Source organism: Neoarius graeffei, chromosome 11 (genome assembly GCF_027579695.1).
Source record: "Neoarius graeffei isolate fNeoGra1 chromosome 11, fNeoGra1.pri, whole genome shotgun sequence".
Classification (NCBI taxonomy): Eukaryota; Metazoa; Chordata; class Actinopteri; order Siluriformes; family Ariidae; genus Neoarius; species Neoarius graeffei.
Window position 1 is genome coordinate 9,175,084 of NC_083579.1, and position 25,482 is coordinate 9,200,565.

General features: G+C 41.0%; 1 protein-coding gene across 6 annotated transcripts in view; it reads right to left on the minus strand.

Moving 5' to 3' along the window:
• The window catches only part of rgs7a (regulator of G protein signaling 7a), a 56,880-nt gene extending 34,453 nt beyond the window's left edge, over positions 1–22,427 (minus strand). For 4 of the 6 annotated variants that reach the window (XM_060932879.1, XM_060932880.1, XM_060932877.1 and 1 more), the window contains exons 1-7: positions 22,331–22,427; positions 13,653–13,703; positions 11,447–11,553; positions 11,109–11,160; positions 4,144–4,208; positions 3,177–3,253; positions 547–628 (exon numbers count right to left, since the gene is read on the minus strand). In XM_060932879.1, coding sequence (XP_060788862.1) covers positions 547–628; positions 3,177–3,253; positions 4,144–4,208; positions 11,109–11,160; positions 11,447–11,553; positions 13,653–13,703; positions 22,331–22,427 — 531 coding nt within the window. The remainder of the gene's footprint in view (positions 1–546; positions 629–3,176; positions 3,254–4,143; positions 4,209–11,108; positions 11,161–11,446; positions 11,554–13,652; positions 13,704–22,330) is intronic. The other 2 variants (XM_060932878.1, XM_060932881.1) reach the window with 2 other exon arrangements.
• Positions 22,428–25,482: the final 3,055 nt, after the last annotated feature.

The window sequence follows — 25,482 nt, forward strand, 5'->3', positions numbered from 1 at the left end:
GGTCTTTTGCCAAGCTTCAAGAAATTCGGCCAAAAATTCTGAGAGGAGTTGATGTCAGAAGGCAAGCACACCTTCATGAAATTGTGAAAGTACAAGGTTGGTAATCAAGGGCTGTAACTCTGGTAAAATGTGACCAAATTGAACAAAATTAAAAATATGTGTATTAATGACATATAACAAAGAATCCTGCCAAGTTTCATGAAATTCCTCCAAAAATTGAGAGAGGAGTTGATTTCAGAAGGTGAGCACCCTTCCCGAGACAGACGGAAATCGCCACGACATAATCCCCCTTCAAGCCTTTCGCCCAGCGAGGGATAAAAAAGTGAAACTATAACATGAATGCAACAGTCTTTAATGTTTCAAGAATTTTTTTTAAAAATGGTTCCACTGACATTAATAAAGACGAATCTTATTCTCAGAACTCTACTCTATACTGTACCTGAATCGAGATAGAAATTTATATGAAATTTCCCAAAAATGCATTCTTCCCTTTTGTATACTACACCACACACAGAGAAACACACACATACAGAGTTGTCCTCTTACCACTGGTCTGTGGACATCCCAGAAAGCTCGCTCCTGACTGTCAAGAATTTTCCTCTCGATTTTGTCCCTCTTCTTATCGACTCTAGACAGGAAGGAGGACAATTAATTAATTTATCATCACGTCTACAATCATTCCTGATGAGATCCCTAATGCTGCATCCAACTAAACTAGTAACTTGGTCTCTGACTGGTTGAAAAAAAAACAAAACAAAGAAAACATCCTTTCTGTACATAGAATTCCTCATCAGAAACTCTAGAGTTCAGGGAGTGACGTCAAATCAGCATGGCCGCTCACATCATCAACTGTAAACACAGTAATACTTCTTTACCTTTAAACAAGTTGCACTTTATATACAAGTATTTGCTTTAGATTAATCAACATACAGACATATTCACTTGTATATCTATAACTCTGACTATACAGTTCACTGTTTTGAAAAGGAATATATACATCACTCATCATAGTTAACTCGGTAGCTTGTTCTGAGTAACGCTGAATAGTGAATATTATATCCCTCATCAAAACATTCCCGTGCAGGGATTGGCCAAGGAGGGCTCACGTAATATAAAATAGCTCCACCTTTGATTAAACAATGTATCTCGTGACGTTAAAAAAAAAAAAACGGATAATGGATATGGTGTGAGTCAGTCATGGTATAACCGGCTAGTGGCCTAGTGGTTAGCGTGTCTGCCTCTCGATCGGGAGATCGGGAGTTCTATTCACGGTCGGGTCACACCAAAGACCATCATAAATATGGTACCTACTACCATCTGGCAAGGCACGCTGCAATACAGATGTGAGTGGAGAGTCAAACTCTCGTGGTTACCAGAGGACTAGCCCCCCTCTGTAACCCTAGCTATGTAATAGGTGAGAGGCCGAGGGCTGTGAAACGGAGATCGGTGCCGCCACTTGGTGTGGGGAAGGACAGGACAGTCATGGTATATACTGGATATGCCATGAACTGATGTCACAATTTTAAGCTATACTGTCTTTTTCAAACACCAAAAATAACGGTTGAGTAACCCACTCGAGTCACAGATGTGGCTCTGTGAGCATTTCTGTGTGTGTATAGATTGATATATCATGATCACGCCTAGCGAGGCAGGCAATCAAGCCAAAGTCAAAATCCCTGCCACACCAGGATCTGGTCTTCCCAAGCAGTCTCCTGTCCCAGTACTAACCAGCTCTTTGAGGCGCATGGGTGTGGCGCCAATCTCCATTTCAAGGAATCTGGAGGAATTTCAGTGCATAAAGGGCAAAGGGCTCAAGCCTAATCTGAACACCCGTGATCGCCGATCCTTCAGATGGCACTGCATCAAAAACCGTCATTCATCTACAGCTGATATAACCACATGGGCTTGGGATTACTTTAGCAAACCTTTGTCAAGCTACACTACAGAGTTACATCCACAAACACCAGTTAAAACTTTACTGTGCAAAAAAGGAAGCCTTATGTTAACTGTGTCCAGAAGCACCGTCGACTTCTCTGGGCTCGGAGGCATCTGGGATGGATCATCACACAGTGGAAATGTGTATTGTGATCAGATGAATCAGTATTCCAGGTGGAAGAAGAGGGCGTGTTCTCTCTGTCCCCAATAGAGAATGTGTAGAGAATTTTGAAATGAAAAATATATGACAGTGACGACCCCGTACTCTTGCACACCTTCAGACCTGTTTGCAGGAATAATGGGACAAAATCACACCTGAAACACTTCATCACTCGGTGTCTTAAGTCCCTAAACATCTTTTTAAGTGTTGTGAGAAGGAATGGGAATATTATAAAGTGGTAAATGCTTACCTTCCAACTTTTTTTTTTTGAAATGTGTCAAAATAAGTGAAAATAAGCGTTTTGGAGGGCAGCACGGTGGTGTAGTGGTTAGCGCTGCCGCCTCACAGCAAGAAGGTCCGGGTTCGGAGCCCTGTGGCCGGCGAGGGCCTTTCTGTGCGGAGTTTGCATGTTCTCCCCGTGTCCGCATGGGTTTCCTCCGGGTGCTCCGGTTTCCCCCACAGTCCAAAGACATGCAGGTTAGGTTAACTGGTGACTCTAAATTGACCGTGAGTGTGAATGGTTGTCTGTGTCTATGTGTCAGCCCTGTGATGACCTGGCGACTTGTCCAGGGTGTACCCCGCCTTTCGCCCGTAGTCAGCTGGGATAGGCTCCAGCTTGCCTGCGACCCTGTAGAAGGATAAAGCGGCTAGAGATAATGAGATGAGATGAAAAAAAGACCACAAGCTGGCCTAGTGGTTAGCGTGTCCGTCTCTCGACCAGGAGATTGCGAGTTCTACTCGCAGTCGGGTCATACCAAAAACCATCATAAAAATGGAACCTACTGCTATCCAGCAAGGCATGCTGCAATACAGATGTGAGTAGGGAGTCAAACTCTCACGGTTACCAGAGGACTAGACCCCCACTGCAACCCTAGCTGTATAGGCGAGAGACCGAGAGCTATGGAAACAGAGATCGGCGCCACACCCATACGCCTTAAAGAACTGGTTAGTACTGGGACAGGAGACTGTCTGGGAAGATTCTGGCAGGGAAGGGATTTTGACTTGAATACAAAATAAGGCATTGGTAACACCTGGAAGCTTCAAACACACAGCTGGACAGTTTGGTTAATAGAACACATACTTAGCTTGTGCTTCTGCTTGCATAAAGATGAACTCCCATTTCCTGGCGAAGGCACGCTGGAGCCGCGCTAAACTCTCCTGCATCACGGGAGGGAAGATGAGAAGATGAGATTGGATAAAAGGATAGACTTAACTTTAGAAACTATATAATTGAAGACATAACATGATACAATAAATAACTTGAACAAATACATCTTATTTCCATTTCTTCCATTATAAATCATCTTTAAATCACAGCGCTCGACTGAAGTAAAGTTTCTTTTACTGAGAAAATGATTCAAATTTCCTGCTGCAACAAATGGATTCGATTACTAATGGATGAAGAACAGTGTGTTTTATAGACTGAGCAGATGAAATCACTGTGATAACATGATTATAGAATTATTGTAACGAGTTTAATGTATATATCAAATGCGTTAATACTACACACAGCTGTGAATATTTTACAGCAGTGGTCCAATACTGAACTTCTGTACTCGATGCTGGATTAAAACACCATATTATTTTCTAGGAGGGCAGCACGGTGGTGTAGTGGTTAGCGCTGTCGCCTCACAGCAAGAAGGTCCTGGGTTCGAGCCCCATGACCAGCGAGGGCCTTTCTGTGTGGAGTTTGCATGTTCTCCCCGTGTCCGTGTGGGTTTCCTCCGGGTGCTCCGGTTTCCCCCACAGTCCAAAGACATGCAGGTTAGGTTAACTGGTGACTCTAAATTGAGCGTAGGTGTGAATGTGAGTGTGAATGGTTGTCTGTGTCTATGTGTCAGCCCTGTGATGACCTGGCGACTTGTCCAGGGTGTACCCCGCCTTTCGCCCGTAGTCAGCTGGGATAGGCTCCAGCTTGCCTGCGACCCTGTAGAACAGGATAAAGTGGCTAGAGATAATGAGATGAGATGAGATTATTTTCTAGTTAGTTTTTTTTCTTTCATTTTTTTAGTTTCATGTGTGAAAGTATGAATATCATCATTTCTTACTGCCTCGTAGTCAGCCAGCTCCAGACGAGCTTTGTTTTGCATCGTACGTTTGCACAGGTACACCGCTGTATGGTGAGATAGAGAGAGAACAGAGGTGAGAATTACAGTAAACACACACAGGGGTGCCACAGATGTTTTACACACTTGACTTGACCGTTTCTGATAACTGATATGAGATTGTTGCAATAGCATTTAGGCTCTTCACACATTCCCTTGAATGCGTCACACATCTCGCGACACACACTCATCTCCAAGTGGGGTGCATAAAATTACAGTGACCTAAGCTTGTGAGTCCCGTGAGCCAAGGGCCAAGGACACACAGATGGTGCAAAGTATATACTGTACAGTGCTCAGCGTAAATGAGTACACCCCCTTTGAAAAGTAACATTTTAAACAATATCTCAATGAACACAAACAATTTCCAAAATGTTGACAAGACAAAGTTTAATATAACATCTGTTTAACTTATAACGTGAAAGTAAGGTTAATAATATAACTTAGATTACACATTTTTCAGTTTTACTCAAATTAGGGTGGTGCAAAAATGAGTACACCCCACAACAAAAACTACTACATCTAGTACTTTGTATGGCCTCCATGATTTTTAATGACAGCACCAAGTCTTCTAGGCATGGAATGAACAAGTTGGAGACGTTTTGCAACATCAATCTTTTTCCATTCTTCAACAATGACCTCTTTTAGTGACTGGATGCTGGATGGAGAGTGATGCTCAACTGGTCTCTTCAGAATTCCCCATAGGTGTTCGATTGGGTTCAGATCAAGAGACGTACTTGGCCACTGAATCACTTTCACCCTGTTCTTCTTCAGAAATCCAACAGTTGCCATTGATGTGTGTTTAGTCATGTTGGAAAAGTGCACGACGACCAAGGGCATGGAGTGATGGTAGCATCTTCTCTTTCAGTATAGAGCAATACATCTGTGAATTCATGATGCCGTCAATGAAATGCAGCTCCCCGACACCAGCAGCACTCATGAAGCCCCACATAAGGACACTGCCACCACCATGTTTCACTGTAGACACCATGCATTTTTCTTTGTATTCCTCACCTTTGCGATGCCATACAGTTTTGAAGCCATCAGTTCCAAAAACATTTATCTTGGTCTCATCACTCCAGAGTATAGAGTCCCAGTAGTCTTCATCTTTGTCAGCATGGGCCCTGGCAAACTCTAGGTGGGCTTTTTTGTGCCTGGGCTTTAGGAGAGGCTTCTTTCGTGGACGGCATCCATGCATGCCATTCCTCTGCAGTGTATTGCAGGGGTCTTCAATCCTATCCGCAAAGGGCCGGTGTAGCTGCAGGCTTTCATTACAGCCAAATTGGAGGCTCACTTGATTGTTGACTGGAGACGAGGGTGAAATGATTAAACAAGTGAAATCAGGTATAGCTCCTGCTTGGTTGGAATGAAAGCCTGCAGCCACACTGGCCCTTTGTGGATAGGATTGAAGACCCCTGCCGTATTGTGTCACGGGAAATAGTCACCCCAGTTTGGCTTTCTACTTCTTTAGATAACTGCAGTGAACTTGCATGCCGATTTTCTTCAACCCTTCTCATCAGAAGACGCTCCTGTCGAGGTGTTAACTTCCGTGGACGACCTGGACGTCTCTGTGAGATGGTTGCAGTTCCATCTTTCTTAAATTTTTGGACCACTTTTGCTACAGTATTCTGACTGATAAGTAAAGCTTTGCTGATCTTGTAGCCTTCACCTTTGTGGTGGAAAGAAATTATTTTCTTTGGGGAATTCTGAAGAGACAAGTTGAGCATCACTCTCCAACCAGCAGCCAGTCACTGAAAGAGGTCGTTGTTGAAGAATGGAAAAAGATTGATGTTGGAAAATGTCGCCAACTTGTTCATTCCATGACTAGAAGACTGTCATTAAAAATCATGGAGGCCATACAAAGTACTAGATGTAGTAGTTTTTGTTGTGGGGTGTACTCATTTTTGCACCACCCTAATTTGAGTAAAACTGAAAAACGTGTAATCTAAGTTTATATTATTAACCTTACTTTCCCGTTATAAGTTAAACAGATGTTATATTAAACTTTGTCTTTTCAACATTTTGGAAATTGTTTGTGTTCATTGATTATGTTGTTAAAAATGTTACTTTTCAAAGGGGGTGCACTCATTTACGCTGAGCACTGTATACGTACACACTAATTCATGGCCACATTTTAGTTAAGTCGTAGTCACGTTTTACTTATGGACAGTACAGAGCCAGTGGAACTATGATTTAACTCAACGTGGCCACGTTTTACAAATTGGCGACCTCAGTGGGCTTGTTCCGTCGTTTTAGTTAAATCGTGGGGTTGCAGGCTCTGTACTTTCCATACCATCAGATACAGATGTTTTCAGTGGCCTAAATGAGAGAGATGCAAATAAAGAGCAGGCAATGCTATTCAGAACTAATTAAAAAACATGGCCACGAGTTATTAAAACAAGGCAATGAATAGATATCGTGCGAAGCAATTCGTAAAACTTGGCCATGATTTATTTATTTATTTGTTTGTTTATTCTATTTCACTGGAAATGAGCGATCACGCACTCTGATTGGCTACTCTACTACTAGGATATCAGCTCATATACCGTGAGTAGAGAAAAACAAAATGGCGGCGCGTGTTCCTGAACCAACCGAGGACGAAATAAAAGCTCTACTCGAAAACAAAACCCCAAAAAATACAAAAAAGCGACAAATTGTGGAATAAAAGTATTTGATGGTAAGCACTTATCTTTTGTATTTTTTAAGAATTATCGCATTTTTCACAAATTGCTACTGTCATTTCGCCAGTTTGTTTACATTCTAAGCAGAAATTATTTTGTTAGACATTTTGTATAAAGTTTTTATTTATCAAATTTGCAAAAAATAAAAATGTTTCTCAAAATCCAGTGAACGTGGATCGAATAAAACAGTTATTCCACTCAATTTTGTCGTACATGGGCTTATAGACAACTCGGCATCGGGGAATGTACGACGTAATTACGTGGAAAAACTGTAAATTATATGAGATTTGATTAATCTTGTATTAGCGTTATAATATGTTATATATTTATAGCTACTATAATGTATCACTTACATTACAGCAGCTATAAACAAACAGTCACTCCCTCAAAAATGCAATGAAATAAACCTCAAAGATACTGTGCTCTGTACTGCATTGCACAATTCTCATACCATCAGCTTTATCATCCTGGTTGAACCTCTACGTTCCAATCACACAATGATTAGTGAGTCAGGTTTGTGTATCAAACCTTTCACTGGCGACACCAGGCCTTGTTTATCAAGGTGGACACTAACAGATTTAATTGTAAATTGGTCATGAGTGTTTCGACAAAAAATTTGGTATTCATGAAAAACCTGAAAGTAACCTTGGAAAAAATGTCCGTATCCTACTCATGTTCCTGTGTGTAAACTTTCATATAAGAAGGATATACACTCACTGGCCACTTGAATAGAAACTTGACGTTGATTCTAAGTTTCCTGTTCTTGGCTGACAGGACTGGAACCCAATGTGGTTTTCGATTTTCTGTTGCATGCTGAGATGCTTTTCTGCTCACCATGGTTGTAAAGAGTGATTATATGAGTTACTATATCCTTCCTGGCAAAAAAGCTCGAACCATTTTCCTCTGACCTCTCTTTTCAACAAGGCGTTTGTTTCTAGCTACAGAACTGTCACTCACTCACTCAATGTTTTTTGTTTTTCGCACTATTCTGCATAAACTCTAGAGACTGTTGTGTGTGAAAACCGCAAGAAATCAGCAGTTTCTGAAATACTCAAATCTGGCTCAAACCAACACCCATGTCACAGTGAAAGAAAGTCGCACTTTGAGATCACAATTTTTCCTGTTCTGATGTCTGAATAAAGTGTGTGTGTGTATATATATATATATATATATATATATATACACACACACACACATACTACCGTTCAAAAGTTTGGGGTCACTTTGAAATGTCCTTATTTTTGAAAGAAAAGCACTGTTCTTTTCAATGAAGATCACTTTAAACTAATCAGAAATCCACTCTATACATTGCTAATGTGGTAAATGACTATTCTAGCTGCAAATGTGTGGTTTTTGGTGCAATATCTCCATAGGTGTATAGAGGCCCATTTCCAGCAACTATCACTCCAGTGTTCTAATGGTACAATGTGTTTGCTCATTGCCTCAGAAGGCTAATGGATGATTAGAAAACCCTTGTACAATCATGTTAGCACAGCTGAAAACAGTTGAGCTCTTTAGAGAAGCTATAAAACTGACCTTCCTTTGAGCAGATTGAGTTTCTGGAGCATCACATTTGTGGGGTCGATTAAATGCTCAAAATGGCCAGAAAAATGTCTTGACTATATTTTCTATTCATTTTACAACTTATGGTGGTAAATAAAAGTGTGACTTTTCATGGAAAACACAAAATTGTCTGGGTGACCCCAAACTTTTGAACGGTAGTGTGTATATATATATATATATATATATATATATATATATATGGGTCTGTCTCAGAAACTGGGTACTGTGGGGGTCCCCCACTAAATATACTCACAGTCAATAAACTATACGGTTTTGAATGGTGATGTTGGTTTTAATTTGAAATAAAATGATGAAAGAAATAATACAGATAAAACTCATTCTCATCTCATTATCTCTAGCCGCTTTATCCTTCTACAGGGTCGCAGGCAAGCTGGAGCCTATCCCAGCTGACTACGGGCGAAAGGCGGGGTACACCCTGGACAAGTCGCCAGGTCATCACAGGGCTGACACATAGACACAGACAACCATTCACACTCACATTCACACCTACGGTCAATTTAGAGTCACCAGTTAACCTAACCTGCATGTCTTTGGACTGTGGGGGAAACCGGAGCACCCGGAGGAAACCCACGCGGACAACATGCAAACTCCACACAGAAAGGCCCCCGCCAGCCCCGGGGCTTGAACCCAGGACCTTCTTGCTGTGAGGCGACAGCGCTAACCACTACACCACCGTGCCGCCACAGATAAAACTAAATCTTTTATTTGAATATTCTATTCAGCATTTGGCAAAAATTTTGCAAATTTGTGGAAAAATGGCGGCTTGATCTGGGACATGATAAATGGTTGACTACATCGCATTCCCTTAAAAAGGTTGTAGTCCACTGAAAAGTCTGCAGTTATCACTAATTGTATTTTAAGTTGTAACTTTATCCACCTAAGGATTGGTGCGCTCACAGAATAATCATAACCGTAATAAAACATCATGCAAAATATTTGATCATCGTCGTAACTCCATTTTCCACAAACCCAAAACCAATATGATCGTGTGTTTTGATCTAAACAGAAAGCCTCAGGGTCAAGGTCACGACCTCACCAAAAGTAGTAACTTAAAATCACTACGCCATATAAAAATTTAGTTATAAATCTGCAATTTTATTTTTTAAACGAAAGCTGAAAGTTAGGTATAGAATATGTTTCTTACAGAATATGTTACGATGGTAGCTGGTCTTGTATGAATTTCTGAGCTATAAAATGAGTCGTGGTCTATTTTTTACCGTAGCGTGTTATTTGTGTGCGGGGAAGGACACACATTAACAATTTGCATGTATAGAATGGAATTTTCCACTCCAGCAGTTAGAAGTTGATCGCGCTTCCATTTGCGGTCTTTCTGTTACGCGGGTGATCTGTTCAGACGTTATCACTGAAAAGGTGAGTTTTGACAGTTTTATTTTGTTTTAGTCTTGCAGTATAAGGCAATAGAATGTTTCTTTTTCATCTTACTTTCATATTTTGTAGTGTTTGCGTATTTTTGGCCAATATTTTGCAACCATGGTCAATTTAGATCGAATTTTTGATAGAATCTACGGCCAGTCATTTTGCCCCGCCCCCGCCTCACGTGTCGTCCGGTGTGGTAGTGATGTCCCGTTGCTCGCGCGCCGCAGCAGAGAGACCTGCGTGACCTTCAGCCGGTACAGTCGCTGTTCTTTTACCACCGCTGTTATTCTCATCTTTCCGGTGTGTTCTTGATTTTTCCATTGTGTCCTATTTCACCATATCAAATACCCAAAATGTATCATATTATTCATATTTAAGTGAATAATCAATTCAGTCATCATAACTTGGCATTTTTAACCCAAGCAATCAAAAAGAGGAAATTTATTCAATATTTTCACTCATCTGTGAAGGAGGGGCTTTAATTCTTCATGATGTAGTTATTTTATATGGAAATCAATTTTACAAAAGCATTTGAATTGTAATCAAAAAAAATTTCCACAGTGGAGGCCAGATAAAGTAAGATACTATCTTTATTCTTATTAAACATGACAAAAGAAACATTGAGTGTTCGGTAAATGCAAAAAAAAAAAAAATAGCAAACTTAGAACATTTATTTTTTGACCATAATGTCCCAAATGAGAGACCAGTTTCTGAGATGGACCCATATATATATACTGTCAAGTTTAAACTCCTAGTTTTTATTACATTTACAACATTTCGCAGATGCCCTTATCCAGAATGACTTATCAAAAATCTCTAGAGTCTCTGAAAAATGAAGAAAGCAGGGCAACACAAACACATAAATTAAGATAAATAAAAGTATTCAGTAATGACACATGAAATAGCACCATACAAATGGCTTATTGTTGTTAATATAAAACACTGATGAATATTTTTATTGCCGTAGAAATGAGTTGACATGACTTCCACGTCTGTTTTACCCTGATCAGTCATTTCATGTCCCCAGCTGTCTGTGCACTTGACCTTTTATGGAGTTTTGTAGGCGTCGTTAAATGCAAATGAGCTGTACCAGGAAGACACCTTGCACAATATGGATGATCAACATGTGCACGTAGTACAAAGTACAAAATTTTCACAACACTTTTGGAAAGCTGGGAGAACATTTTCGTTCCGTTTGGCTTACACATCCATTTCGAGACAACTTTCCTAAAAGAGGAATAAATGAGGCCCAGTGTTGGTTCCACTCACCGTAGTCCGTGTTCTCTGGCTCCCAGCAGTTTGAAGGCCAGAAATATGGCGTCTGAGGAGAGACACATGGCCAGTATAGCGTTAGAAACATTACCAAGAATGTAGGATGAGTGTAAAATGCTAGTATTTATAAATATTTTGTTTTGAATAACACTTTATATCACTGTATTTCATTTATCTTCAATTAAAAATATCAGCAGTACAGTCCTCCACTAGAAGTGTGTCATCTGAATAGAGTGCGATTGGACGAGAGTTTCAGCTTGGTTTAGGTTTTTTTCCTTTTCTGATTTCAGTTATTTCTGTCAAAGAGTTTTAATCGTACACTCAGAGTCACACACCTGGAATCTGTAGAAGGTTCCATCGTCTTTGAGCATGAGCACGTGGTCTGAGATGGGGAAGAAATAACCGTGCGCCGCCATCAGAGTGCCCAGGTGCAGAGCCTCCACTGCATAAAGCACCATTCGTACATCAGCTCATCAATCTACTCATTACTGATACGCTGGTGAAATCACTCCATCCATCCATCCATCCAGATATTCAACTATTCATTCATCCTTCAATCCATCCATACATTCATTGAGATTTATTCATCCATCCATCCATCCAGATATTCATCTCTTCATCCATCTTTCAATCGATACATCTATCCATCCATCCAGATATTCAACTATTCATTCATCCTTCAATGCATCCATCCATTCATTGAGAAATTCATTTATTCATCCATCCATCCAGATATTAATCTCTTTATCCATCTTTCAACCCATCCATCCATCCATCCATCCATCCATCCATCCAGATATTCAACTATCCATTCATCCTTCAATCCATCCATCCAGACATTCATCTATTCATTCCACCTTCAATCCATCCATTCATGCATCCATCCAAATATTCATCTATCCATTCATCCAGCCATTCATTGAGATATTCATTTATTCATCATCCATTCAGATAATCATCTTTTCATGATCCATCCAGATAGTCATCCATCCATCCATCCATCCATCCATCCATCCATCCATCCATCCATCCATCCATCCATCCATCCAGATATCTATTTATAATCCATCCATATATTCATCCATTCATCATCCATCCAGATATCCATCCAGATAGTCAGCTATTCACCCATCAGTCAATTCATTGAGATATTCATCTATTCATCTGTACATCATCCATTCAAATATTCATATATCCATCCATCAAATGCACTTAGCAGACTAAATCCATCCAACTATATACTCATACTTCCATTTATTTATCAATTGATTGATCCTTTAACCACTGATCCACCCAATCACTGCACTCATCCATCCATCTGTTCACCTCTCTGTCCATCCTTCCATTCATCTATCAATTTATTTCACAGATATTTTTTCATTATTATTTATTTATCCATCCTTCAATCAATGCATCCATCCAGCCAACTGTATACTCATCCTTCAATTTATCCATCATTCAATGCTTCAACCATTCCATCCATCCATCCATCCATCCATCCATCCATCCATCCATCCATCCATCCATCTTTAAAGGCATTACTTCCCTCCATTGATTTAACTATCTATCCATCCATGCATTATTCATAAAAACAGTTATCATCCATTCATTAATGTATCTATCCATTCATCAACCCATCCTTCTGTCTCCTACACTACCAGAAATCCTAACACAGATAAGAGTTGAACCTAAACAGGTTTCCTCGCTCCTGACCACGGTTAGAATTTAATGCGATTGTTATTTAACATTATTGCAAATTTTCCAGCTCAGTTTAACACACACACTATCGCCGATTTCTGTTGCTCTGACCTTTACACTCTCCACACACACAGCAGAGAGACTTATTGATTGGGAGTGTGGTGTTCATTAATAAATGATCAACTGGTTAATATTTCAGCATTTCTGCCCGACACACTGGTTGTGATTATAAATTAATGGCCTTCAGCTTTCTGTCGAGAAGCTTTATTGTTTGTGTTCTGTTTTCCACTCTGTAATTATTTTTCCTTTATTTTTTATTCCCTTTTTCAAGCCCAAGTTCACTCTCAAAACCACCATGTGTCAATGATGCATCCTGAGCTGGACCAACTACTCAAAGAATATTGTGAGACCTTGGAATTATCAGGTTCTGGCAGTTCTGTAATAATAAGATATTCAGCTGTTAAGCTTTGACACTTAATCAATGTTTCAACTTTATACTTTATGGTTCTGAGCAATATTCTGGTGTAAAATGTCTCACATACTGTACTGAGTGTCATGGAAGTAAAATATATTGAAGACATTAATATTTGACAAAAAAGGGTCAGGATGTTATAAGGTCTCAATCTGCTCAGTGTTGGTTTTAGGGTGGTCCTGATGCTGATACTGAAATTGTGAATGATGACAGATGGGCTTCAGTCAATTGGTATTAGAGTATAAGGTAAGTTTAACAGACTAAAAGGCCAAACTGGAAATGTGATGGAGTGAAAGTATTTTGGCTCATCAGAGATAGTGAGCATCAGTAACCCTGAACTCGCACAACACTCTGTTACAGTCGGCACTCACCTGGATCCTCAATGTTCAAGTTCTTCACCAGCCACTGCACAATGTCCGAACCTGAGACACAGGAAGAGAACAGATTATTCAAACGAAGAAGAAGAAGAAGAAGAAGGGTGGATAGGAGGAGAAGAAGAAAGAGGAAGATGAGGAAAAGAAGTATAAGAAAAGAAGGAAGAAAAAGAAAAGAGGGAAGAGAAGGAGGATGAGAAAGGAAGAAGAAGAAGAAGAAGAAGAAGAAGAAGAAGAAGAAGAAGACACAAGGAAGGAGAAGAAGGAGGAAGAGAACACAGAGGAGAAGGTGGAAAAGGAGAAGGGAAAATGAGAGCAAGAAGAAAGACAAAAGGGAAAAAACAGTAGTAGGAGGAGAACAAAAAGAAAATAAGAAGGAAAAGGAGAATTAAGTATTAGCAGGAAGAGAAAAAGGAGAATGAAGTATAAGAAGGTGATGATGATGATGATGATGATGATGATGATGAAGATGAATATGAAGGAAGAGGAGGAGGACAAGGAGAAGAAGGAGGAGAAGAAGATGACAATGATGAAGAAAGAGGAGGAGAACAAGGAGGGAGAAGGACAAGGAGAAGAAGGAGGACAAGAAGAAGAAGGAGGAGGAGGAGAACAAGGAGAGAAGAAAGAGGAGGAGGAGAAGGAGAAAGAGGAAGATGAGGAAAAGAAGTAGAAGAAAAGAAGAAGGAAGAAAAAGAAAAAAGAGGGAAGAGAAGGAGGATGAGAAAGGGAGAAGAAGAAGAAGAAGGAGGAGGAGGAGGAGGAGGAAGAGACACAGAGGAGAAGGTAGAAAAGGAGATGGGAAAAGGAGAACAAGAAGAAAGACAAAAGGGAGAAACAGTAGTAGGAGAAGAGGAGAACAAAAAGAAAATAAGAAGGAAGAGGAGAATGAAGTATTAGCAGGAAGAGAAAAAGGAGAATGACGTATAAGAAAAAGAAGATGATGATGAAGATGATGATGAAGGAAGAGGAGGACAAGGAGGGAGAAGGAGGAGAAGGAGAACAAGGAGGAGGACAAGGAGAAGAAGAAGGAGGAGGACAAGAAGAAGAAGAAGGAGGACAAGGAGGAGGAGGACAAAGAGAAGAAGGAGAAGGACAAGGAGAGAAGAAAGAGGAGAAGGAGGAGGAGGACGACGACATGGGTGGATAGGAGGAGAAGAAGGAGAAAGAGGAAGATGAGGAAAAGAAGTATAAGAAAAGAAGGAAGAAAAAGAAAAGGAAAACAGGGAACAAGAAGAAGAAGAAGAAGAGGGAGGAAAAGGAAGGAGAAGGAGGAGGAGAACAGAGAGGAGAAGGTGGAAAAGGAGGACAAGAAGAAAGCCAAAAGGGAAAAACAGTAGTAGGAGGAGAGGAGAACAAAAAGAAAATAAAAACGAAGAGGAGGAGTAGAAAAAACAAGGAGGGGGAGAAACAAGTAGGAGCAGGAAGAAAAGATGAAGGAGAAGAAAAAGAAAGAAGAAGAAGGAGGAGATGAAGAAGGATGAGGAGAAGAAGAAGAAGACATAGAATAGCTGATAAAGGACATAATCAAACTATACTATAATCAAAAATCACTGGACTTACAGAAGGAGAGAGAGAGAGAGAGAGAGAGAGAGAGAGAGAGAGAGAGAAAGAGAGACTGACTACTGGATTGAAGTGTTCTGAAATGTCATCCTTCTTGTTCTTCTTTCTGCTTCCTGCCTGCAGCAGAGACATTCTATCTATCCGTCTTGATCCATCCCTTAATCCCTGACAGCACCGTTTGTTCCAGGCACCGTACCGCCTGAGGCTTCAAAGTGGATGTGACCTTGAAAAGTCCTGTTTTATTGAACGAACAGCTGAATGTGCATCTCCTTCCCATCAGGACTATATGAAGCTAATGTACCTTTCTAAAGCAAAGTTATTCTGATTACTCAGAAATCCCCGGACCGGCCTGAGAGCTGAACGTGCTTCACGCAGGAACAGGCCGTGATCTCATCAAACACTGGGTTACGGGGGATAAATAAATGTCAAGGATGAAAAAAGTCACAGTCTAATTTATTAGAGACTTGTGCGTGTACAAGCAAGTAAGCACTGTAACACTTGCACGCACGTGTGCACACACACACAGAGCAAAATATTTTTATTTATGAAATGTATGTTATTATAGATATAATTATTTCATTAAAATTTCTCAGGATTACGTAAGACCATTTTCACTATATTTAAAGACAAATTAATGTGTTTGACGTGTCCTCGAAAATACGCAAGACTTTACACTATTTTAAGACAATTTAAAATTGATTCTTTTTTCAAAAATGGTCTATGACTCTTTTTAATTTTAAGCAAAAGTAATTATTTTTGTAAAGTTTTCTCCGAATTATTTAAGATAATTCCCATGATTTTAAATCAGACTGAAATAAATGTATTGTTTTTGTTTTGGTTTTTTTAAAATTATCTAAGTTTCCAATATGGGCAGCACAGTGGTGTAGTGGTTAGCGCTGTCGCCTCACAGCAAGAAGGTCCGGGTTCGAGCCCCGTGGCCGGCGAGGGCCTTTCTGTGTGGAGTTTGCATGTTCTCCCCGTGTCCGCGTGGGTTTCCTCCGGGTGCTCCGGTTTCCCCCACAGTCCAAAGACATGCAGGTTAGGCTAACTGGTGACTCTAAATTGACCGTAGGTGTGAATGTGAGTGTGAATGGTTGTCTGTGTCTATGTGTCAGCCCTGTGATGACCTGGCGACTTGTCCAGGGTGTACCCCCCCCTTTCGCCCATAGTCAGCTGGGATAGGCTCCAGCTTGCCTGCGACCCTGTAGAAGGATAAAGCGGCTAGAGATAATGAGATGAGATGAGAAGTTTCCAATATTTTAGGACAAAATTATTTTCTTTGAATTTCTGCAAAATGTGTACAACACCATTTCCACCAATTTGAAAAGAAATTAAATTCGTTTATCAAGGTTTTTCAAAAAGATGAAGGGCCATGTCCACCACTTTAAGATGAAATAATTATGTTATTAAAGCTAGACTGCCTTTCAGATTTTTCAAGTGTAGGTCACAAAAAGAATTTTCCTGACACCCAATTATTTTTATTCAGTGGACTGAAAGCTACTGAATTCGAATCACAGAATTCCAATTTCATTTATTTATTTTTAAATAGAGCAATTAATGAATTTAGGGTCATGTGGCCCTAAATTCTTGGCTATTTTTTCCTGCTTCACCATGACCCAATTCAAGATACTACATTATGCATTACATGGTGGGCTTTCCTCGTTTGCGCAAGGCATTGTGGGATACAAATTTGAAACAGGAGAGAAAAATGGAGGACGCGAGTGTGCGAATGAAATGTGAAAGACCGACAGACTACTTGGCTTAACTCATAATGGCCATTTACTGAACTGCAACCTTCTGTCTGATCACAAGACGAACCATAACTGACGTTTTTTTAAAATTAAAAATAGTAAAGACTTATTCCATACACTACTAACATTTCCCCCAAATTCCACATAAAAATATTGCCACTTAGAGCATTTAACTGCAGAAAATGACAACTGGACAAAATAACAAAAAGAATGAAGTGTTTTCCGACCAGTGTTGTAGTCGAGTCACTAAAGTCGAGTCCAAGTCCAGTCTCGAGTCCCCAGTGTTCAAGTCTAAGTCATTAAAAAAAAAAAATCGAATCAATTCCGAGTCGAGTCCATTATTGATCCGAGTCGAGTCCGAAAACAAGACTCCACCCACACCATTTGATGGTGGCTGTTTCAGCGCCATTAACATTAGTTTGTTCCTGAACATGACGTATGAACAGGTGAATGGGCTTCTCTTTATCAGGGAGCGTGAAGTATTCTGTCAGAGATGGTTCGGAGATGGATGTAAGTGCAGAAGGTGTGCTTATTAATACAAGTGAAGACGGTAAACAGGGCGGCACGGTGGTGTAGTGGTTAGCGCTGTCGCCTCACAGCAAGAAGGTCCTGGGTTCGAGCCCCATGGCTGATGAGGGCCTTTCTGTGCGGAGTTTGCATGTTCTCCCCGTGTCCGCGTGGGTTTCCTCCGGGTGCTCCGGTTTCCCCCACAGTCCAAAGACATGCAGGTTAGGTTAACTGATGACTCTAAATTGAGCGTAGGTGTGAATGTGAGTGTGAATGGTTGTCTGTGTCTATGTGTCAGCCCTGTGATGACCTGGTGACTTGTCCAGGGTGTACCCCGCCTTTCGCCCGTAGTCAGCTGGGATAGGCTCCAGCTTGCCTGCGACCCTATAGAACAGGATAAAGCGGCTACAGATAATGAGATGAGAAGACGGTAAACAGCCCAGAACGGCAGGCAAAATCGTAAAACAGTGAAACAGGCAATATAGGCACAAACAGGCTATCGTAGACTCGGCAGAATCAAAGACGAGAAACAGGAAATCAGGGATCAGGAAACCAAACAAGGAAATAAGGCTCAGTAATGTGTCAGCAATGCAACTCAATACTTCGCAAAGTAAGTGTGTTTTCACAGTTTTTATATAGGTGCACTGATTGCACCTTAATCCTGTGCAGGTGCGAGTCGTCTACAGCACATGCGAGAATCTGCTTGGCATGAGTGCGCTGTCCGGAGCGCGCCCGAGAGTCTAACTGATGCACATGCCAAGGCGCACAGGTGTGACACTTTTGCACAAAATTAGTACAAAATTAATGTAGATATAAATATCTTATGGCAAATTATTATGGCATGTTACAAAAAACAAAGAAAAAATCAAAGTCCTCGTCTGCAATTTACGAGTCCAAATGCAGTTAAGGCACGAGTCCGAGTCAAGTCACGAGTCCTTAGAATTAAGGCACGAGTCAGACTCGAGTACTACAAGCCTGAGATTTACATGATAAATAAATCCATGCCTTTTGTGTCTGTGCTCTCTTTTATTTCATGTCCATCCTGTATTTCGAGATTATAATAAGAAACCTTCTATTAAGCGCAGTATTCGGGACGCGATCTGACTCTCTGTTCCGTTGTGCTCTACATCCTGGTTTCTTCTGTTTCACATACTGGAGCTGCCTCTGGTTTTTTATCTCTTGTTAAGATGCTGTTATGACAGAATGCTGGCATTGCCAAGTGTGAGATTGAGGACTCGTCTTTCATATGGAGCGAATAAGATTAGAAAAGACATTTGGATGCTCGGTGCTCCTGCTCAGTCATCTTAGATAGATACGGGCCTCGGCTCTCGGCATCCAATCATATCCTCCATCTACAAATCTAATCTGGACCCAACCATTAGGATTTGGTAGGGCCAGGGCTTTCATTAAACCTGACACAGAGAGAGAGAGAGAGAGAGAGAGAGAGAGAGAGAGTAGAATGAAATTAAATGGGTGTTCTGATTGATAGCACACTTCTTGCTCTTCTTTCTAGGAATCTCAGAATCAGTCATTCTCTCTCTCTCTCTCTCTCTCTCTCTCTCTCTCTCTCGCTCTCTCTCATTTTCTCTACCACTTTCTTTTTCCATCCACAACTCAGTTGCTCTTAATATTTCAAATGTCTCTCTCCATCTTTCGCTCTCGCTGTCATTCATTAGATGAGTTGAATCTCATTAGCTGCATTCTGTTTTCCACACTTAAGCACTCAGGTTGGAGGAATACGAGAATACAGATTATTCCTCCGCAACCTGCTTGCTATTTTGGCCGCACGGCACAATTTCAAAACTCAAACTCAAGCAGGGGTCAAATATTAACGAACATGCATTCCTCAGTAGTATGTTGTACAGATGTGGTCAGAAGTTTACATACAGTGACACGAATGTCATCTTGGATATGACGATGGCGATATTTGGGCTTTCAGTAATTTCTTTGAACTGTTCTTTTTCTGTGGCAGAATGATTGTACAGCATACATCTTTAATTAAAAAAGCACTAGAATTTGGTGCACAAGTTTTCATTTTCTTTGGATTTTCTGAAATCAACACAAGGTCAAAAATTTACATACGCTCACTTAGATTATTCATTCAGAGGTGCTGAAACTTCCAAAATGTCTCTTATCTCGCCAAGGTCGAGGTCTCTTAACTTCCTGCTAGTGATCATGATTGGCTACAGCTGGTAGCATCTCTGTGCCTTCATAAAATGGGTTTGTTTACAGCACTCATTGGATTGACCAACACACAATACAATGGGAAAGTCCAAGGAGCTCAGTGCAGATCTGAGAAACAGGATCGCAGATGTACACAACTCCAGAATGTCTCTTGGAGCCATTTGTAAACAACTGCAAATTCCAAGATCAGTTCAAACAATTGTATCCAAGTTATTGTGAGGTGTAGTCACTTTGCCAAGCCACTTTGCTTCAAGAAAACCCAAACTGATCATGATCACTAACAGGAAGTTAAGAGACTTCAACCTTGGTGAGATAAGAGACATTTTGGACGTTTCAGCACCTCTGAATTAATAATCTAAGTGAGCGTATGTAAATTTTTAACCCTGTGTTGATTTCAGAAAACCCAAAGAAAATTAAAACTTGTGTACCAATTTCTAGTGTTTTTTTTTTTATTAAAGATGTATGCTGTGGTGGCACGGTGGTGTAGTGGTTAGCGCTGTCGCCTCACAGCAAGAAGGTCCGGGTTCGAGCCCCGGGGCCGGCGAGGGCCTTTCTGTGCGGAGTTTGCATGTTCTCCCCGTGTCCGCATGGGTTTCCTCCGGGTGCTCCGGTTTTCCCCACAGTCCAAAGACATGCAGGTTAGGTTAACTGGTGACTCTAAATTGACCGTAGGTGTGAATGTGAGTGTGAATGGTTGTCTGTGTCTATGTGTCAGCCCTGTGATGACCTGGCGACTTGTCCAGGGTGTACCCCGCCTTTCGCCCATAGTCAGCTGGGATAGGCTCCAGCTTGCCTGCGACCCTGTAGAAGGATAAAGCGGCTACAGATAATGAGATGAGATGAGATGTATGCTGTACAATCATTCTGCCACAGAAAAAGAACAGTTCAAAGAAATTACCGAAAGCCCAAATATTGCCATGACATGTCACTGTATGTAAACTTCTGACCACAACTGTATATCATTTATTGCTTTCATTTGCTTTTCTTTTTTTTCCTACTCACATATTTTTGCTAATCTGGAAGAAAGAAAACACCACGTGTAAGGGATAAGACACGGGGGCATGCTGGTAAAGGAAAAAAAAAAAATCAACCAACTGGTGGCATGATTTGACCCAAAAGGAAGAGTAGGTACTGTTACAATTTAGAAGTTTGTTCTTCCCATAACATCCCATCAAAAAGTGTTTATTACTTATTTTCCTCTTACATCAAAGCAATTTTTCAATGCTAACAGCTTACCCAATGAAGACTGAAGTTCACCTGGTCCTTTTCCAATCTTCAGCTGTCCATTTTGGCTCATCATCATCATATCTTGTCATGCCAGTACTGCAGCCAGTTCAGGGCTTCTTGATTAGCTTCATATAGGTCTTGATTGGTGATATTTGGACCCAGTTCGCACTCACAGAGAATGTGTCCCATAGTTTGCTTAGGATGACCACATCGACACTCAGCTGAGTTCACCCGTCCCCATTTCAGTAGGATGTCTTTAGTTCTACCTACTCCACTCCTGGCTCTGTTCAGGGCAACCCATTCCCTTCTGGGCAGGTGAGTACCATGAGGTAGGGACTCGCAAGGACTCTGAAGAGCTTCATTTGGTGGTAGAGTGTCAGAAGCTTTCCAACGGTTTCGTCCACTTTCCAACGGTCTAGTCCACTTTGGGTGAGTCTGTGCTCACTGTAGGCTCCGATTCTTGTTCTTGGTGGATGGAGTGGAACCTGATGTGGTCTTCTGCCATTTTAGCTCATCCTCCTTAAGGTTTGAGGCTTTGTGCATTCTGAGATGCTTTTCTGCTCAACATATTTGTAAAAAGTGATTATTAGCTCATCCAGTCGACAGGCGATGAGTTTATACCATCATGAGTTGTCCAGCATCCGTCCGTCTGTTGTCATCCACATTTCATGAAAATCGCTTCTTCTCTCTCAATTCTTCACTGATTTTTATTCTTTTTGGTAGGAAGATAGGTCTGTCTGGGGTGCATATAACTTCTATCCAGATTTGCTTCATTACAATTATTAATGAAGTTATGGACTAATTAAGCCTTAATGAGCAGTTCAACAAAAATCGCTTCTTCTCGGTCAATTCCTCGCCGTTTTGGATTCTTTTTGGCAAATAGGTCAGTATTTCTAGGGTGTATATAGCTTCTATATATAGCTTGTATATAATGTATATAGCTTGCAACATTTATTGTGCAAGGTGGCCCACTTTAGATTGTTCCTTCTGGACTAGATGGAGCCAGAGTGAGCTACACCATCATTGACGGTCTCGTTTATGTTACCATCGCCTCCCCATCAGCTTGAACTGCTGCTCATTGAATGTTTTTTTTATTATTATTTTGTTTCTCTCACCATTTTATGGAAGATTTGTAAAAATCCCAGGAGATCAACAGTTTCTGAAAGACTCAAATCAGCCCATCTGGCACCAATAACCATCCCGTGATCAAAGTCACTGAGATTTCCCCACATTCAGATGTTTGACGTGAAGTTATTGACTTGTATTTGCATGATGTGTTGTTCTGCTGCCACATGACATGTGAGTGTTAACATTAGGTAGCCTAGTTAGCCAGATCTCTACTGTCCACTTGTCTACCTATGTGTTAATAAAGCATGAGAGATTTGTATTGCCTTTTTTTTCCTTTTTTTTTTAAGCCCACCATCTTTGGCTATCCATGTGCCTTACCGGAGAACACACTGGGAATTTTGGAGAGAAAACTCTTCACAGTGCGGATTGGGATGCCGTTCTTCTCGTCCTGCATCCGGCCTATCAGGTCTTCCATCTAAGAGAGAGAGAGAGAGAGGGGAGGGGGCTTAACCATCATAACACACAACTCCATCAAAGGCAAAGCTCAGAGAGATGAAAAAGGATGACTAAGCAATAAAAGAGTACCTCCTAAGCGTGGTATACACTAAATCTTCCAGTAATGCAGCTCAGCCATCGCAGCAAATAACTTTTCCTCATTTTATTGGGTGCCATTACTTTTGCCCTAGTCAAATGGTTAGCCTGGTCTTAATTTATTAACTCGTAGTTTCACAACAATTCCCAGAAGCTTTTCTACAAAACCTTTTTCCAAAATAACTAGATTTTCATGGATACCAAACCACTCCTGTGATCCATTTGGAAATAAACGAGTTCCTATCCGGCTTGATACATGAGGCTTGATTAATGCTAGCAGATTAGCCATCAAAGATACTCCGAGACACTTGGCCAAAACAACATGATATGACCAAATGCAGAACCAGACTGTATGCTCGACCCATAGTGTACACATTCATACAGTTATGTATATATCATCTACATAGACATTTCATCAACACACACAGACATTAAAGCTAGGCTGCCTTTCAGATTTTTCAAGTGTGGATCATAAAAAGAATTTTCCCAGACACCCAATTATTTTTGTTTAGTGGACCGAAATCTACTGAATTCAAATCATAGACTTCCAAATGTATTATTTTTTTAATAGAACAATTAATGAATTTATCTCAACATGGCCCTAAATTCTCCGCTATTTTTTCCTCCTTCACCATGACCCAGTTCAAGATACTACGTCATGCATCACGCGGTCGGCTTTCCCCATTCACGCAGGGCATTGTGGGATACAAGTTTGAAACCGGAGAGAAAAATGGAGGATGCGAGTGTGCGAATGAAACGTGAAAGACCGACTACAGTAACGGAAAGAAAACGAGAAGAAAAGACGTTATGTTATATACGAAGGAAAGGAAACGCAGGACCAAACTAATAAATATCGGCGCTCAGCGAGCACCTCGGTGTGATCAGCTGTTCGTTTAGCGACAGAATGATGTAATTGTCAGTGCACGGTCAAAGGTAAGCCTGCGCATGCGCGCGCATGCGCACACACATGGACTTCCTCTGTCTGCTTGACTGCGCGAAGCGAGCGATTTCATGCACATTATTTGCTTTAATCCTCTCAAATTAAAGAGCTTCCCAGCCACAGAATGGCCTGGTTTTTTTTTTATATATCTCAGAAATAAACGTATATATATCACAATGACCAAATTTCAGAAGGAACTAAGTTTCACCGATTTTATGAAATCGAAAGGCCGTCTAGCTTTAACAACTAAACTTCCATGTACACTCACATTACCAAAAGCACACATACAGTATCATTTTTCCATATTTCCATATCCGTTGGCAGCTTAGAAAGCGGTACGGTTCAAGGATGGCTGCTTTTGAGGAGAAATAAATATGCAAAGTCTTTTATTTCTGATTCTGCTCCACAGGGCCACGTCAACATAGACCGGTGTGTGAGAGCAGGCTGACAAACACCACCATGACACATAATTCAGTCAGAATACTGCTCTGCTCAAAACAGCCCAAAACAATTCACACACCGCCTCCGCTTCTGCCATTTCTCCTCAGCTCAGGAGAGAGAGAGAGAGAGAGAGAGAGAGAGAGAGAGAGAGAGAGAATGGATAAAAACATACAGTCCATTTCTATCCAAATGTTGCACGTTCATTTTAAAAAGGTTATTAAAATTACAAATTAATTGTGCGATATTAGTAAAAGCTTGCTAGCTCATTACTTATGTAGCAGCTACTGTACATATTAGCCAGCATTGTGTGGCGAAAAACGTGTGATGCAGCGCATGCAGTGGATTGGACTGATTATCTAATTGTACAGTACGCAATTGCCTAAAACTAAAACACACAGACACACATTTTCTACATCGCTTACTGGCCTGATTGTTAAACATGTTAGCGCTAATTGAAGCCAATGAGAGCACTCTGGATTCTTCACCCTGGCCGTGTGCTAATGGATGTCTCATTGAGGGAGAGAGAGAGACAAAGAGAGATTGAAAGGGGACGTGATATCCAAGGACATTTTAACATCAAGAAACAAGCAGAACATGCAGGAAAAACCTCGGAAGAGAAGATTTTTAAGTGTGTATGCATGTATCCAGTTACTTTTTGACCCACTCTTAGATAATCAGGCGGTAGAAGAGCATTCAGACTGAACATAAATAAAAATGTGTGAAAAGAAAATTGTAAAATACAAAAAGAGAGAAAGAAATGATGGAAGGAGGAAAAACGACTACTTGGCTTAACTCACACTGGCCATTTACTGAACCGCTACCTTCTCTTTGATCACAAGACGAACCATAACTGACAATTTTTAAATTAAAAGTTTTATTCCATACACTACCCCCAAATTACACATAAAAATATTGGTCACTTAGAACATTTAACTGCAAAAAATGACAACTGGTCAAAATAACAAAAAGGAAGAAGTGTTTTCCGACCAGCGTTGTAGTCAAGTCACTAAACCTCGAGTCTGAGTCCAGTCTGGAGTCCTCAGTGTTCAAGTCCGAGTCAAGTCCAAGTCATCTCATTATCTCTAGCCGCTTTATCCTGTTCTACAGGGTCGCAGGCAAGCTGGAGCCTATCCCAGCTGACTACGGGCGAAAGGCGGGGTACACCCTGGACAAGTCGCCAGGTCATCACAGGGCTGACACATAGACACAGACAACCATTCACACTCACATTCACACCTACGGTCAATTTAGAGTCACCAGTTAACCTAACCTGCATGTCTTTGGACTGTGGGGGAAACCGGAGCACCCGGAGGAAACCCACGCGGACACGGGAAGAACATGCAAACTCCACACAGAAAGGCCCTCGCCGGCCACAGGGCTCGAACCCGGACCTTCTTGCTGTGAGGCGACAGAGCTAACCACTACACCACCTTGCCACCCAAGTCCAAGTCATTAAAAAAAAAATTGAGTCGAGTCTGAAAACAAGACTCCAACTGCACCATTTGACGGTGGCTGTTTCAGCGCCATTAACATGAGTTTGTTCCTGAACATGACGTCT